The 17,299-nt window shown below is 33.8% G+C and overlaps 2 protein-coding genes and 1 long non-coding RNA gene across 6 annotated transcripts; 1 reads left to right on the top strand and 2 right to left on the bottom strand.

The window, feature by feature from the left end:
• Window positions 1-1,273: 1,273 nt before the first annotated feature.
• On the bottom strand, window positions 1,274-6,976 carry LOC111876426 (uncharacterized). Of its 2 annotated transcripts, none has more exons than XR_006188356.2 (3): window positions 6,312-6,976; window positions 6,136-6,217; window positions 1,274-2,045 (listed from the first exon to the last, which is right to left on the bottom strand). It is a non-coding gene; the product is annotated as an uncharacterized LOC111876426 (long non-coding RNA). The 2 variants fall into 2 exon arrangements; XR_002845015.3 differs by lacking the exon at window positions 1,274-2,045 and adding an exon at window positions 2,585-6,060.
• Window positions 6,977-8,968: 1,992 nt separating this feature from the next.
• On the top strand, window positions 8,969-10,595 carry LOC111876427 (uncharacterized). Its single transcript, XM_023872949.3, has 7 exons — window positions 8,969-9,116; window positions 9,418-9,465; window positions 9,539-9,585; window positions 9,654-9,720; window positions 9,805-9,848; window positions 10,121-10,178; window positions 10,256-10,595. The coding sequence occupies exons 1-7, from the start codon at window positions 9,054-9,056 to the stop codon at window positions 10,304-10,306; spliced, it is 378 nt and encodes a 125-aa protein (XP_023728717.1). The 5' UTR covers window positions 8,969-9,053; the 3' UTR covers window positions 10,307-10,595.
• Window positions 9,538-16,205, bottom strand: LOC111876428 (serine/threonine-protein kinase BLUS1). Of its 3 annotated transcripts, none has more exons than XM_042899326.2 (18): window positions 16,049-16,205; window positions 14,696-15,224; window positions 14,190-14,569; window positions 14,039-14,083; window positions 13,872-13,953; window positions 13,713-13,781; window positions 13,461-13,631; window positions 13,317-13,382; window positions 13,176-13,244; window positions 12,871-13,088; window positions 12,538-12,783; window positions 12,373-12,449; window positions 12,219-12,292; window positions 12,034-12,132; window positions 11,850-11,948; window positions 11,613-11,671; window positions 11,469-11,520; window positions 9,538-11,355 (listed from the first exon to the last, which is right to left on the bottom strand). In XM_042899326.2, the coding sequence occupies exons 2-18, from the start codon at window positions 14,858-14,860 to the stop codon at window positions 11,302-11,304; spliced, it is 2,025 nt and encodes a 674-aa protein (XP_042755260.2). In that variant the 5' UTR covers window positions 14,861-15,224; window positions 16,049-16,205; the 3' UTR covers window positions 9,538-11,301. The 3 variants fall into 3 exon arrangements, with proteins under 3 accessions (XP_042755260.2, XP_052624511.1, XP_052624512.1); XM_052768551.1 differs by lacking the exon at window positions 16,049-16,205 and adding an exon at window positions 15,956-16,028; XM_052768552.1 differs by lacking the exon at window positions 16,049-16,205 and adding an exon at window positions 15,894-15,917.
• Between the last annotated feature and the right edge of the window lie 1,094 nt (window positions 16,206-17,299).

Here is a 17,299-nt window from a genome sequence, read left to right as displayed (position 1 = left end):
TGGTGGTGGATTTGATTGAGGGAAAGGGGAAGACAATTTGAATGAGTCAATCCATTGAATGAGTCTTGCATCGAGTAGTTTTAGGAAACATATGACGAATATCTGTTGAATGAGTTGGAGGCGTCTTTCTTCTCTTGATATACAAATATAACAAAAACTAGATATGTTGCCCATGCTCCGCATGGGCCGTGTGCGTCTGATTTGAGTGTCGCTTTTGTTTATAGATTAACAGGAAACGTAGTTGACTCTTTTAGTTGACTTTGGTTTATTTTCATACATAGAAAGTATATAGAAGATCAAGACATGCACTGTTGGAAAGTAGATGGATCAAAAGGGGTACGTTTATTACCAAATGGTTACATGATATTAGACTACATACATTTTGCATACATTAGCAAAGATGTTGTCATCCAAGTAGGTGAGAAATTGATGGCAAAAGAGGATGATTTTTGTTGCTTATGGTGTCCTTGTCCAGGTTGGTGATGACTTCCTTCGTGATTATGAAGTGAGTGTATGGCAGTTGTTTTGGAGTGTCTTCCAACAGGATTTGTCTGGATGCATTAATGGTGGTGTAAGTAGTTTGGAGCTCAGCCATGTATGTGGTGGTTGTCGAGGCCAACAAAATTAAAAACCCTAAATATTACACACTAAATTAGTGTATAGTGGTAAAAGGATTGTATCCATGGAGATTGATTCAATTTAAATCTCTATGTGGATCACTTGTTCAAGGACTTGTAAAACAAAAGTAAAAGTAAAATGAGGGGGTTTAATTCTTTTTGATTGTTTGACAAAATTAAAACTAGCTAGAATGTAAATATGACAAATAAACAAATAAAAGATTTGATTAAGTTCAATGAAATTGGTTGGTTGATTTTGGGATACACCACATGGATGACATAGTTGACTTATCATTAGACTAAAAGGAACAACATTTGTGAATTTGTTTAACTTGGCTATAGCAATTCATAAGCACAAATCGCCTCAACTCTTCTTAGATATTAGAATGGTTAGAGGAGCTCTAACACATTCCCTTAATTAAAGTCACAAAATCAATAAAACATATAATCTTGTGATAATCAATTAGCTTTGAGTTTTAAGAGTTACCAAGTCCAAAAGATAATCAAATCCTTACATTATCAGTATGGAGGAAACATTTCCATGGTCTAAATGAAATGAAAACAAACATATAAACCATATGTTGCTTACTAATTTGAGGGTCCATTACTTAACAAAGAAATTAGTCAACAAAAATAAGTATTCGTTCATCCAAGCTCATGATCAAAGATAAATAAACACAACAAGATGTTTAACTAGAAAACATTTCCATAAACTTCAAACACAAGATAATAATAAGTCTTCAAAGCAACTAATCATCCATGGGTTAAACCCTAATCAACCAAATGAGAATTTAGCCAAGGATGTCCAAAATAAAAAGAAATACAAGGTAGTTTAGTGGTACCAAACATTGTTCTAGTTGCAAGATGGAAAGAAATTACACCAATCTTCTAAATCATCCAATTCTTCCAAAACCTTCTTGAGAGCAAAATGGAGTTCTTCTTCCAAGTGTTGATGATGCAAAAATGCTTCAAATCTCCAGTAAAAGGGGTTCATTTCCGAATTCAAAAAGTTGCCAAAAGCCACCCACCAACCTTCCACAAATAGAGTCAACAAGTCAAAACTCGGGTTCACTTCACCACGCTTCACGCGGACCGCGTATGGATTCACGCGGACCGTGTCGGTCACGCTGAATGCATGGCTTGGCCCATTACAAATACCATCCAGCCCAATTTTCTAATTTATGCTCCAGCCCACATGCATAATTCTTGGTAGCCCAATTGTGCCTTCCAGACTCTTCCAAGATACTCCTTTAATCTTCTATAGCTCGAATTCTCGTCGTCCCGCCCAAAATTTAAGTCTAACGCGCTTTCTTGTTTATGTTGATACCAAGCCGAATTGCACCACTTCAAGTTCATAAACAAATTGCAAGCCTCCAGCAGTCCCGCATTCCTTCCACGCCTCCAATAATAAAAAGTATTCGATAAATTCTGCAAATAAGCTCAAAAGACTGTAAAGCACCCGGTAAAGGAGAAAAATAACAAAAAGAGAAAATATGCATGAAGATTAACTAAAATGAGATGGTTTTAACTAAAAATAAACTATGAAAAGAAGTAATAAAAATGAAACTATCAGTATGTCTTCATGGTTTGGAGTTGTTCCGCCAACTTTTTCATGATGTTCTCCATGGTCTTTGTTGGTTACTTGGTGGAGGCGAGTTTGTTTCTGTGGTCGGGGTTGATGGTTTGTGAGTGGTTGTTTATAAAGGATTAGTGAAGTGGTTGGCTTGTATTTAATTATCAGAGAGTGTTGTGGATGCATGTATTGTCAATTGGTAGAGGTGTAATTGTTCCCCTGAGAAATGATGGTTGTAGGGTGGCTATGGCTGGGGTTTTGTGTTTTTATTTTTGTTATTGAATGTTTTTTGTTTCTTGTTTTATGTTTTTTTCTTGATTATGAGAGTGGATGATTGTTGTTTGGTTAGAGTTGAAGTATTCGTTGTTTTATGTATTGGTTATTTGTTTATGATTTGTGTTAGTTATTTTGTATTTATTATGGAGTTGAAGATTAAATGGCGTGTTGTTTGAGGTGTTTTCATTAACTCTTAAAGAAGTGTGCAGTTTTGTTGGCTATTAATAGCATCATTATCCATGTTTGTTATTATACATCATAATCTATTTTAAAAATGTTATTGTATGTGTTCTGGATTGGGCTTCATACAATATGGGTCAAAAGTTTGGGTTATGTTATCTGCGAAAGTTGGTGTGAAGTAGTTTAGATGAACATAGTCTAAATTAGAATAGTTATTTTAGTTGCTTTTTGTGAATGTAATTTGATTGGAAAATGAGTAATGATTTATTTATGTAACAAACCTGTAGGGAACCAATCTATGCTATCTCGTTTCAGTTTGTTACCACTTTTATATGAATTTGTGTAACAAATTAAGTTGATAAAGAAGAATATAAGACATAGAGGATGGAGGAAAGCACAGTTTTTTATAAGGATTTAAGGGACTAAGGAGACGTGATCGTATGTTTATACTACAAAAGATAGAAACATCGCATGTCGGCGATTCAAAACATCAATATGTGTTGTTTGTTTATTATACAACCAAAAGATACAATCTGAGTGGTGGTCCACGGTGGTCATTCTTTGTAGGTACGCTTCAGATTTTTTGTTGGTGTGGGTTCTGCTGGACAGGAAGACAACTTTGTTAGTATGTTTTCGGTATTATTTTTTTTAGTTTTAATTTTGGTGGTTATGTATGTACATGTAGAGTCGTAGGAGAGAGTGCGCGCAACTCGTGCTGTCGATGTGGATGAATCTGGTGTGTTGTCATGTGGTGTCATTCTTGTGATTGGAATTGGAACTGGAGTTGTTGGGATTAACGTCTCACGCATGGTTCTGGATTCTTCCGTGTCTACTATTATGAAGCGAACATTGTCGGGAGTGGATGTCCTTATCATTTAGATTGACATTGTTTTTGTTTGTCCTTTGTGGCCGCTGATGATTGAGGGTAGGATCTTTCTATTTATGAGCGGATTATCGGATATTAACTTTTCAAGCGTCGAGTTTAGCAGCTTGCGACATGAGGTGTCAGATATGATTGCGGATATCGAGTCCGTAGGATCACTGATGGTGATAGTGAATTTGTATATATGGTCAAAAAAAATTGTTAGCATAACATTGAGTGAAGAATTGTGTTTTGTTTATTTGGGGATATGCTTACGTGAAAGTTGGGTTTTCTATGGTCGAGTGAGCGCTACAGTACCACTGTGGACCCCTTTTTAATATGGGATCCTTGCAGGTCGGACATGTTGTTTGGTACCAATTGTTTTGAAACACAAAGTTTGTGATTAAGCCCCGTACGATGAACGTTTTGTCCTGTAAGACCACCCGGTGTACATAGCACGAAGTCGTCCGTGGTCTAGTTGGCCACGAACCACGGCCGTGCACACCACCCCGGTGGTTCGTGGTGGGTCGTGGTCGTGGCCTTCCGTGGCCCGGACAACGAATGCAAACGACCAATCCGATGCGCAAAGAATTCGACCGTTTCTCTTTTTGGTGTAGCCGTTTAACAACGGCTAGATTGTATAAAAAAAAAATAATAATAAACAATTTATTTACCTATAAATACCATACTTTTACTCCTTATTTTTTACACCATTCTTTTCTTTCTCTATACACAAACTACACACTACATCTTCACAACCAAAAATCATGGATCCCAACCAAAATACCCCTCCAAACAACCGAAATCGCAAACCCGATAACGCTTTTGCGTTAGACACAACACCTCGACAATTCCCGACGATGGAGTCACCTCAAGGCGGTTTTATCAATCTACTTCAAAGTGGTTCCCCTATCCAACAAACACCACTTTTCCAACAACAATATCAACCTTTTCCGGCTTTCCAACAACAACAAATGCAACAACAATACCAACAATTTCAACAATTCCAACAACTACAACAACTCCAACAACAATCGTCACAACAACAACAACCACCAAGCTCATAACCACCACTTTCGCCGGATTTTGTTCCGGAAACGTAACCTTCACCACCACCTCAACCAGAAAAGAAAAAAGGAAAAAAAAACGGCCCGACCCACTACCAACCAAGAAAGGGTCCCATGGACAAAAGAAGAAGAAGAAAAGTTAGTGGAGGCATGGGTGGCGGCTTCCGAAGATCCAATTGTAGGAGATAGCCAGGCGTACGGAAGTTTTTGGGAAAAAGTCCGAGCCATTTTTTACGACTTAATGGAAAGTTAAGCTCGAAATGCCGATCAAATTACGTCGAAATGGCGAGATATTCGATTAAAATGCACCGATTTTGGAGGAATCTACAACAATCTCCTAAACATACGCAAAAGCGGCTCGAACGATTTTGATGTTTTCAAGGCGGCCATGGACCAATATGAAAAAACAACGCCTACACGCAAAGCTTTTCCGTATATGAAGCCGTGGCTAAAATTGAAAGACTCCCTAAAATGGAAAGAGCAAACGGAAAGAAGTTCCCAATCTTCCGGTTCAAAGCGTTCGAGAAACCCCGATGGAACTTCTCAACAATCGGACGGCCGAACACACATCGACATCAACGACGATCCGATAGATCTTGAAACCGACCAACCTCTTCCTCGGCCCGTTGGAAGAAATAAAGCAAAAAAAGCGGCGTCAACATCTTCGAATTCTAGTGTTATGGATATGTTCGGCGATAAATTTGATCGATATGTGCAGCTTCAAGAAACGAAGGCTGAGGTGATGACTCGGATGGAACAAAAAATGATCGAAGCACAAACATCATTTCAAGAGGCACAAGAGACACTCCAAACAAAAACCGATATGGAAATCTTGAAAATGAAAGCGGACGACCTTGAGGGCGAAGACTTGGAACTTTTTTTAGCAATGAAAGAGTCGGTTCGAGCCCGACGTAGGCGTAGGGGGTAGTTTATTTTATGTATGGTTGGAATTTTTAGTTTTTTTAATGTTTTTTTTTTTAATTTTTTTTAAATTAACTAATGTAATTTTTATTTTGATTGTTATTTTTATTTTATTTTTTAATTTTCAATTAATTTGGTTTTATTTAATGTAATTTGGTATTTTAATTTAATGGAAAAATAGTATTAAAAAAATGTTTTTAATGTATTTTTGAATTAAATTTAAATAAAAAATGAGGTGGAGTGGTGTTTTAATGTATTTTTGAATTAAATTTAAATAAAAAAATGAGGTGGAGTGGTGTGTTTAGTGGTAAGTACCCCATGTATGTGGTAGTGGAATGTGGTGCTGATGTGGCACCCACCACATATGTGGTATGTGGTGGGTATAACGGATGGCCTAAGTGTGCATTGGTTAGTTGTAGATGTTTAAAAGTGTAACATATTTGTAATTAGAGGTAGTGTTGGTATGATATTACCAGGAGCTCATATCGGTTTTTTGTTTTCATGTCATACAAGGTGGATGGTGTCCATGACGGTATTGATACTGGTCTTGAAGGACCAATAAAGCTGTTGGTATTTTGTCATTAGTATGGAGTCACTTTTGTAAAGAATATTTGAGTTTTTCTAATATGTATGCCTTACATGTTTATCAAGGACGTTGCCTCTGGTATTTGCGGGTTAACATAGACATGTGTAGCGTGTGATGATCCATGGCGTAACGCTCCTGTAAAATAAAATGTTGCTCATAAGAATTAGTAGTAGTCAAATTGTTGTAGTTATGGAATTTATGTATATATGAGGTTGTGTATGGTAATTACCAGCAGATGTCGAGGGTTTTAAGTTCGTGACTGCAACTACTATCGTTGCAGGTGGTGGATTTAAGAGGTCACGATTGAATTTCTATGAATTAGTTAAGAATTCTTTCCATAGGTTGATTGCAATTTCGCTACCACTAAGGAATTTAGATATGGCGTCGTTATTAAATAGTTAGGAACAAGTGGAGAATTGTAGTTGGTAAGGAAGAACAACATCCTCACCCCTGCAACAATGATTATACCTCGGATGACTAGCTGTGGAGAACTTCAGAACCCTCTCAACATACCAGAAATATGCATCACATAACTTACAAATACAGTCACAGTCCCCGGAATCAAGGTACTGTGGAATAACAGAAAAGGTTGGAAGACGGCTACACCTGCGACGGCCACCAACGGAAACTCCGACGGACGAGGAGGCACCGTGATTAGGTTTCCGCTTGCCCCGAGCAGACATGGGGAAAAGGAGGCACGAAACAGCTGAAAGGAACAAAACGTAAAACAAAAGCGAAGAAACAAAGCTGGAAGAATAGAAGAAGAATACATGTGATAGAAGGAACGAATAAAGTATGGAAACTAAAAGAGACCGACAACGAAATAGAAAGAGAAAAGAAGAGCAACACATGTGGAAAATAAACAGAAGATGCAGGTAACTCCACCCCTAATTTGAGGAAAAAAACAAAAAGAATTAAATATGAGAACCAATATAGAAAAAAGTATACCAAAAGAAGAAAATAATAGACACACAAAATGCAATGATAAAAACAGTAAAAAGAATGTGATGTTCACTATTCCTCACTCTTAACTTCTTTAATATATATATATATATATATATATATATATATATATATATATATATATATATATATATATATATATATATATATATATATATATATATATATATCAGTGTTGCGGAAATCGGTCTTGGCGGCCGATTAATCGTTTGACGGTCTTGAACCGAGTACGATTAGGGTGCTTGGCGGAAATTGGTCAAAATCGGTCAAACTCGGGCTTGGCGGTCCTAGATGGGAAATATTTAAAAAAATTCAAATATTACACCAAAATTTTAAAATTTAAAATTTTTAAGCTTTCACATTTTAAAATATTATACTAAAATTTTTAAAAATTCAAAATTTTCAAATACTTAGTTTTTTAGGAAATATTAATTTTTTAAATAATTTTATTAATAATTTAGGGCCGCCGATTAATCCCCGCCGAGTCTGATTAATCACTTATCGCCTGTCGTCCGCCGAACGATTTTTAAAACCTTCATATATATATATATATATATATATATATATATATATATATATATATATATATATATATATATATATATATATATATATATATATATATATATTAATGCTAATTGTAAAAATGGACAAAAATTGATACAAAATATCACAAAACAATCATATTTTTAACTAGTTTATAACTCGTGAGAACCACAGTTATAAAATTAATTAAACTTTCATAGTAAAAATTCAAAATTATCAATCAATTAATTGAAATAAATTATTAATTAAGAAATATTTTTTTAGTTATATAAAATTATAATCAATGTTTTAAATTAATATATATAATAAATATATGAAATTATATCACCTTATAATATATATTAATTTTATTTTATTTTTTTATTCTAATGTTATTAATTTAATTTAATTAAAGTGTGAAATTTAAAATTTAAAATTTAAAATGAAAAATCAGTTAGTAATTTAATGTAATTAGAGTGAAAATTTTAAAATTTAAAATTTAAAATGAAGAATTAATAGGTTGACATTTATCACGATAGATGATATATAATATTAATGATGATTTCTAATACAATGACATTTTTCAATAGAAAAATAAATTTATTTTTCTTTTAAGAATAGAGATTAGTTTATTTGGAAACAACAATCTATAGATAATTTTTATTAGGGATGGGATCCACAGCCACCACATACCAATGTTTTAAAAACCGATTTTTTAGTTGAACCGGTATAGCGATCGGTTTCCGGTTCGACCGTCGGGTCAACCGGTTTCTATAATTTTCATTTTTTTTTCTTATTTTTCTGCACATGCATACATATATAAATTATGAATTTGACGTCTTCAAGTTCAAACATTAAGTTGCAGATCAATATAAATACATTAAAACAACACATAACTATAAGTTTTTACATCAATTCACACACGACAAAAAGAAAATAAAGTATAACACCAAAACAAAATATAGTTTCAAATGAATACAAGTGCATCAAAAAATATTATAATATTTATCATATGTTTTTATTTAGAGAAATCTAAATAGATGTGAAAAAATTCACCAAAGTTTATTATTGAAAATGGTTTTTTTCTATGTATTTTTATTTAGTTTAACCGGTTTATTTTGACCGGTTCAACCGGTTTTTTCTAAAAACCGGCCGATTCAATCCTGTTCAGAAATTAGTATAAAACGGGTGATAGTTGAACCGCACTCTTTCCCAGTTCCCGGTCTAACCGGTTCGACCGGTCGGTTCAAACCGGATTTTAAAACACTGCCATATACATGGACGGTTTTTGACTAAGACAAGATTAAATAATCTACTTCGGAGCAAATGAGAAAAATAATATTATCTGTGGACGAAATCTGCATATTGGAATAATTTAGGGACTGAAATTGTAGTCTACTGACTCTCTTCTTTCACAAGAGACCAACTCGAATCAAAAGGAGCAAGATCAAGCTCTTGCCGTTTCCTTTGGTTAGTTGCTGCTATGGATGATGCTTCAAGTCCTTCTTTCCCTGTTCGCTACAAGAAATTGTCGATCGATATCAAGGTTGCTACTCTTTGTCAAATTATTACAATTATTTCTTTATCTTATCAATTTACATTTTTCCCTATTCCTTAGACGTCCCTCTTTTTTGATTGACTGTACTATTATCTACAGAAGTTTGGAGATTTCCACCGAAAAATCTTCAAAATTGATTTGTTTTTTGTGTTTGTTATCTTTTGTTAATACTATCTGAAGGACAAAGGTTGTATGATCGTTCCTTACTATGCGCATTTCATGAACGAAGACAATTTTGCTCACACCCACCACCTGTTTGTTTTATTGCTTCTTCCAATTTTGTTTACAGGAAAGTAAGATCGATATAGTCATTTGTAGCCACGATGATCATTTTTTGGTGAGTATTGGCTTGTATTACCTTTTCTCATTTCATCCAAAATGTGCATTTACACCGTTGTTAACCCTGCCAGGTTATCGCTACGCAAATTGGGACTATGGGAACTATAATGCATGCAAGGTAGTATGTATAATGGGTTCTAAACTGACTGATATTTGTGTATTCACTTTATCTTTCGTGTTTAATAGGAAGGAGGAAGGGATGCTGAATAATCCTACTTTCAATGTATCTGTGATATTTGGTAAACGAGATGAGGTAAGCTGCCTTATGATTTATGAAGTGGATACCACTGTTACTATTCATCATATTGACTTGATCACTGAAATTCTTGACCTGCAGCCTATGCTAGTGGCATGTGCACGCCAGCTTATTGAACATATAAGGTCTACTTTCAATCCCATTTTAAACAATAAAATTGGTTATGGTGATTAATCTTTGGGTTAAGGTCCAAATTAGACACTAGACTATATTGAATTTGTGCTCATTAGTAACTAAACTTTGTTTAAGTTGTAGCAGGTGGAGTGACCACTTTAAATAAAAAATAGGAGGAACAATTAAGTGACATTTTACTACTTTAGTGAGCACAAATTCAATACAGTATAATGTCTAATTTTGACTTTAACCCTGAATCTCGAGGTGTGTGTTATTTTTTCAGTAATTCTGGCTCTTCAAAACCGTTGACGCTTTCACTTGGTCTCAAGGACCATTCCATGGTAGCTTTCCGAATTTGATTGGTTTTACTAGAGAATCTGCAACATTGGTGATTATAATATGTTGTTTGATGTTTCAGGAGACTCTCAAAGGAATCGTTTCTGCTGTGATTGAGAACAGATTGTGGTAAATGATGCTTACTGGATAGACATCCACATTTACTGGATACATGTTTGGTGAAAAAGTAGGAATCTGGGTTTTTTTATTCAGTTTTAGTTCTTACTTGGGATTTTGTGTGACTTGATATGGGATTTAGAAACTGTTAGGTATTGTTTGGTACGCAGTAATATCCAAAACAGAATGAAAAAGAACATTATGGTTATTTACCGCATGAAAATGGAACTCCAGTGCATAGGTGAGGAACGTTTTTTTTCTTCATTCCTCAATGGAAATGGATTGATATATTATGACTGTTTTAATTTAGATATTCTTTATTAACAATAACGATCTTTAATATTTGCAAATTTTCAAATGATTTTTTTTCCCAAAACTAACTTTTTTTTTTATAATTACCTTTCAAATTATATGTTTTTATAGACAACTCTTTAAGCAGTATTTCACATATACATAGTTCAGATTTCAAACAATAGTATACATGTGTAAATATGATTTACTTAACAGAATATTCTTATTGATCAATGTTTTTTTAAAAAAATAATAATAATAACATTTTGCTTATTTATCAAGTTTATTTCTTTTAGATTTCTTATTATCCATAATAAACAATATGTCGGAGTCATTTCATTCAATCAAAACCAGATAATAGGATATGCCATGACATGAGGCATTCCATTACCTTTCTCATTTTATTAATTTTAACCCTTTTGATTTCATTCCATTGTTCCAAACAAACCTTTAGTCTGGAATACTTATTTGCCAAATCTTCATGAAGATAGGATCTAAAGTCTAAAACCAAAGACAAAAAGTCTTGTTGGTCAACAGTCACTCTTCTCTTGTAGAGGACGAGACACAACCCAACCCATCTTTCTGCATAACTTTCAACATCTTTTGGGGGAATTCATTTAATCTAACCATAATTATTCCCCCGGCCTTATATTCACAAAAAAAAAAAAATTCAATATGTTACATGTTCCTTACAATTGCATCACCAACTCATCATCATCATCATACTTCCTTAATGCTATTTTTCTTCACCAATTCACTCACTTTCTTTTCCAACTACAAAAGACACAACAAATGATAACTTATCATTACTCCTTACAGGCATACACTGTCTATCAGATATCTAAAATAATGTTTAATAAAAAATTATTATTAGAATGTAAACAAACCTGAGCATTTCTCATTTTCTGTCTTTGCAATTGCTCAACCAGACTCCCAATGCTGCAAACAAATAAAACCATTTCTTTAAATAAAAAATGTCCATGTGTAGCACAAATAAAATAATGGCTAATGCATCTTCATCAGCAACATACCTTTGTTGTAACTGGATCACCTGAGAATGCAGTTCTCTCTCCCTTAGAGTAGGAGGGGTCTGCATGTCATAATTTAATCCTTGATAAATATATTTTCACAAAAGAAAAATTATATATATATATATATATATATATATATATATATATATATATATATATATATATATATATATATATATATATATATATATATATATATATATATAAAGTTTATTAATAGGTTTAGGGCTCCATTACTTGTGAAATATCCCCGTTTCCTGACTCCACATGCTCTGTCTGATTGCCTGAAGAACCAGAAGCTTGCTCCATAGACTTGATTAATCCAAGTATCTCTTCCTGAAAACAGAAACAAGTAAAGTAAGCACAATCTAGCTAGAGGGCAGATTTGTAATTTGGGATGATAGAGTCAAACATGATTTACCCTTTGTGATGTGTTATGCTGCAAAATGCTTTGTAAGGATGGAAGAAGAGAGGCAACTGGTAGAGTTGAAGTTGGAGGACTAGGCATGCCACCTGTCGCCTGAAACTCAATGTTTACAAAGTCATTGAATAAAAAAGATACAATCCAATTGCTGATCAGTAAATAGTAAATAATTATATATATACCTTTGGGGTAAAATCTGCTTCAGTCACTTTAAAACGTCCCTTGAGTTGAACCACAGCTCCTGGTACATCTTCCACTGCACCAGGCAACAAAGAAGCTAAGTTAATATTAGGAAAGAGAAACAAAGGGCAATTTAGTCATTTAAAGATGTCTTACTCATATTATTCTTATGAAGATGTTGTAATGGACCACTGTAATTTCGCTCAACTCGGAATCTCGGTTGGAGATGATCCCTTCATTTATTTATAAAATAGTTTAGAATTAATATTAAATAAAATGAATGATCTGATTAACAGTGTATAAACTAATTAATATTAATACCTTTCACCATTGGCAACTAACTTATTAGGAGAAAGAACATTGTCAGGTAGTAATGAACCACTCATAAATTTTTTTGACCCGGTGATTGTAATTCTCTGTAAAGACTTTTTTACTACAACATTTTCTCTTGTTTCGGTTTCCTGGTCCTTAGTTTTTAATGGCAGCTTTACAGGGCTTAATGGATTCTCATCTTGTCCAGTTAGGCTAACAGTCGCCACATCATCTTCACAGACATCAAAACATCCCCTGAATTCATGCAACAGGTTTTTGAATCTCACATCATATAAAGAAAAAGGATGTGAAATTTGGATAATTAAATAGATATGATCTTACTCGAGTGCTTGAAGAGGCTCTATTGGAAATGATGCTAATGAGTTCTCCAAAATAGGAATTTCATCACCTGTTTTAGCATCTGAATGATTATTATTATTATTATTATTGATATCTATCTCAGGGGACAACTTTTCTGGTGGTAATGTAACACCATTGACTCCATTTTGTTGCTCTGTAGTTTTCGGGTCTTCTACATTTGAAATTTCATCCAAGTCGATCTGCCATAGAGGGTAATAACGTAAAAAAACAAGCATTTCATGATCAAATCTGATATATCTTTTCTTGTCTTATATTTGAACACATACAAGTGCAGCCTGATTCTTTAAATCCTCCAAGTTAAAGTTCCACGCACTAATTCCTCGTATATACTCTTGCTGCATAATGCAAGAAATCAGTAACAATAAATTGTAAAAAAAATAGATATTCTGCAAACATAGCAATTTCACCTGTGATAAATGTTCCTTATCTCCATATAAATCCTTGTTCTGTACAATAAGATCGGCTTCTTTGGCCTAAAACAAGAAAATAAATAAATAAGTAGAAAGTAGAAACATGACTCATGAATTAAAAAAGTCAAAGTTTGACGTTACCTTTAGCATCCTAAAACGATCACCTAAGGGAGAAAGTCCATCAAGAATAGTACGTTCCAAATAATCAGCTGTTTTTGCATGCTTGAAGAAAGGGTGCTTCAATAGCTTTTCAGAAGAGGGACGTTTCTTTGGGTCTTTCACTAAACAAGCAGCCACCATTTCTTTAAAAGACTGCAAAACATTACTAGTTTTAGCATAATACAATAATGGACTTAAAATTTAAAATTTTAATCCTTGTAAGATGACACAAACCTTTGAAAATTTCTTGTCCCTTTCATAATCGAGACCCGGCGGTGCATTTTGCAGAGTCATAAGCAAAACCTACATGACAAAAAGAGAGGAAATCAAGTTAAATTTTGTAATTTTTTAAATGAAAATAATGATTTCTAAAGAGATATTTAATGTAATTACTTTCATTGGTGGATACTTGGAAAAGGGTGCATGGCCATGAGCTAGTTCTAGTGCTGTGATTCCAAATGACCAGATATCTGCTCTGTTAACATGAAATATAGTTTTTTAATTCGTTATATAATAAACAGATGGTATGATAATAAATGAACAAATGAATCGCAACTTACTTGAAGTCGTATCCATGCAATTGCTGCATAACTTCAGGTGCCATCCTATAACGCGTTGAAAATACGTAATAAATACTTAAAGAAAAACATTAATACAACTTCATTTAATACAAAAAAAGACAAAAAAAAAAAAAAAAAAAAAAAAACATACCAACAGGGAGTTCCCACAAATGTATTTCTTGAACGTTGTCGATCACCAGCATCAAACATGCATGCAGAAACTCCAAAATCTGCTAACTTAATGGAACCATTATAATCAACTAATATGTTCCCTGCTTTCACATCTCTATGAATATGGCCATGAGCATGAAGATAAATCAAAGCTTTAAGAACCTCTCTCAACAATGTAGCAATAACAGGCTCTTCAAAACCTTCTGCAAAAGATGATTTCATTATGTGAAGACACGATCCCCCAGCCATATATGGCATAACAACCCACAGACTATGGCCTGTTGTGAAAGAGCAATATGCCCTTAATAAATTCGGATGATTGATCAAGCTCATTGTCTGTACTTCGCGACGGATTCCATCCTAATTCAAATCAACAAGGACACTTTTGTCATTTCATACTTTCATAGTGTGTGTATATCTATAACCCTAAACCTACTATGTGTATAACTAAATGGTAAAATATTAATAAAAAAAAAAAAAGCATACCAGGTCGTTATTACACTTTTCCAAATCAAGAACCTTGATTGCGACAATCTCATTCAATGGAACACAAAGTGCCCTATACACTGAAGCACTGACTCCTTCACCAACTTCCTCATATAACTTGTAATCCTTTGCATCAAGGGGAAACTTCTTTTTTGGCACTTCCATAACTTTCCTAAATGACTAAATAAAAGGTTTTTTTCCTAAATAACTAAATATAATATTTTTTTTTACCAAAAGATACCTAAACATACATGGTGCACATCTCATTAATGTTAAAGTCCTTCCGACATGGTAACGTTGTTATTCTATCATATACAACTTCATCACTCCATTTACTTCATCAGGTTTTGTTTATGAAAGTCACTAATGTTCAAGCTTACTGCAGTAGTTGAATAGCCTTGCAATGTGAGCTGATAGTAGCTTACACAGGATAAAATGTAGGCTGATTACATCTACAGTGTATCAGTTTTAGTAACTGATTGGGACTTATATTTCAAAGCACCAGGAATCGAAAACTGATACCACAAACCTGTAAGATTATGAACAGAAATTTGTCAATAAAAACGAAAGGAATATGGAAATGAGATTTATAAATAACTTATGATGCCAACGGTATAATGAGTCTTGTGATTTTGATTTGTAGTTTACATGGCAAAACAGAAACTGGTTAAAAACATGCAGCATAAGTTCCACTAAATCATACAAAATCAACAAATGATAAGCAAGCTAGGGCATACACCCTATGGAATGTCACATCATCAAAGGTAATCTATGAATAATCGTAAAAAATCCTATCATTAAGGTCCTTTTCGCATTTCAAGTGCAAATGGCTCTATAAATCAGACAAAAAAAAAGGAGTGAAATGTTTCTATTTAAAATCTATGTAGCACAATTCAAATTCAAAAAATCAAAAGATTGATTCTCGATATATGATTTCATTTGACGAACAGAACAAAACGATAACCTTTTTTAGTCTTTTTATAGGTTTTTCCCCCAATTTTTAGCGACTTCAATGGACAAACATAAAGCTACATTTCTATCGCGATTGACCGAAATTGCTAACAAGCTACAATCCATTGACTAATGTCAACCCTCGTCATCTAAGCAGCACAATTCGGCGATTAACCACAACAACGTCGAGATAAAAGTTAAAAATCGAAGTATATGAGTTCAATTTTTATAAATTGGTGTCCCTTACCAGAAATTAAAACTAAACGACGTGAACATCGATCTCAATCAAAAGAAGAAGAAGAAAAAAACCTTTAAGTTGATTCAGATATATGAACTGAAGAACATCAAAAAGAAAATCTATGAAAAACAGAAGACGCAGGGAAAATGATGGATGGTACGAACCTAGGGATTTGAAGACAGAGGAAAGGCCCGTTCCGTACGAGACAACTCGCGACAAGAACTGAAATTTGACTAGACAAGTTCTTACAGAAGACCCAAATAATAGAAAAAGGCATATAAATAAGCAGAGGGAAACGACGTCGGATGGTTAGATAAAGTGATAAACCTTCGGCTAATCCGCCATCGACGGTACGTAAAAGGAGAAAAACAGGAACAGCTGTCGTTCAGGGGATTTAGAGATCGAATCTTTACCGTTCGTTTTTTTACAGATGGTAATGATTAACAAAATTACAAGTTTTGTCCGGTGTATTTTAAAAGGGATAACGAATTAAAAGAATAATATATTATTCGATTTGTATATATTTGGTTACTGAATTTTTTTTTCGTCCACATTTACCCTTTAAACTTATTAAACTGTACACATTCAGTTTTTATAACCGGTTACTCCAAGTTAGCAGGAAAAAATGACTTAATAGGATAATATATTTCTCATTTTATACACATTTAGTCCTTAATATTTTTGTACATATTTAGTCCTTAATATTTTTTTTGTTTCAAAATAAGTCATTTTGTTTTTTGTACACATTTAATACTTATGAATGTTTTCTTTGAGTGTTTCTCACGACATCTTACGTGGGACAATCATTAATGAAGTGTGTAGGGTTGTTGATGTTTATGTGTAATGTCTCATTTTCACAAAAAAAAATTCATTTTTAAATAAGGCAAAACTCCCTAATTATAAATCCATTATTAAGAAAAAACGTTTATTCCAAAATACATTTATCGAAAATCAGAGTAATATAAGTAACGCGGAATCCTCAATATTGTTGATTAGTGTGTACAGTTATGCATTCTCCTTCTCACGACCAACGATAGAACCTAAAAACATAAACAACTGGGTAAGCACACAGTTTAGTGGGTTTCCCCCAAAATACTCGATACAACAAACATATTATCATGCCTAACGGACCCACACTCATCAGATTAGAATACCTTGGCCCAATCAGTAATCAGACTGGAACGCCAACATGCAACATGTCAAATCAGTCATCAGACTGGAATACCCAGGGTTTGTTGGCATGCCGCCTTAACCCAACTGCTCTTCTCAAGTCTCCGTGCCTATAGCTTATAGTCGGCCCACACCAGGTATCTTGGCCTACAGCATATAACAAGACCACCTCAACCTATCGCACCACCATATGGCTATCTTACATAAGATGTCGTGAGAAAAACTTAAAAAAATCATTCATAAGT

This window comes from Lactuca sativa, chromosome 2, assembly GCF_002870075.4.
Source record: "Lactuca sativa cultivar Salinas chromosome 2, Lsat_Salinas_v11, whole genome shotgun sequence".
In the NCBI taxonomy this organism is placed as follows: domain Eukaryota; kingdom Viridiplantae; phylum Streptophyta; class Magnoliopsida; order Asterales; family Asteraceae; genus Lactuca; species Lactuca sativa.
This window is presented reverse-complemented; position numbering and strand designations above follow the sequence as displayed.

Excerpts from the sequence above, each read along its gene's own strand:
- LOC111876428 (XM_042899326.2), bottom strand. The coding sequence starts at position 14,860 with ATGGAAGTGCCAAAAAAGAAGTTTCCCCTTGATGCAAAGGATTACAAG. Across the intron at positions 13,632-13,712 it reads GGGACAAGAAATTTTCAAAG|TCTTTTAAAGAAATGGTGGC; the intron begins GTTTGTGTCATC and ends AATGTTTTGCAG. Across the intron at positions 13,383-13,460 it reads ATCGTTTTAGGATGCTAAAG|GCCAAAGAAGCCGATCTTAT; the intron begins GTAACGTCAAAC and ends TTCTTGTTTTAG.
- LOC111876427 (XM_023872949.3), top strand. The coding sequence starts at position 9,054 with ATGGATGATGCTTCAAGTCCTTCTTTCCCTGTTCGCTACAAGAAATTG. Across the intron at positions 9,117-9,417 it reads AATTGTCGATCGATATCAAG|GAAAGTAAGATCGATATAGT; the intron begins GTTGCTACTCTT and ends TTTTGTTTACAG. Across the intron at positions 10,179-10,255 it reads GTCTCAAGGACCATTCCATG|GAGACTCTCAAAGGAATCGT; the intron begins GTAGCTTTCCGA and ends TTGATGTTTCAG.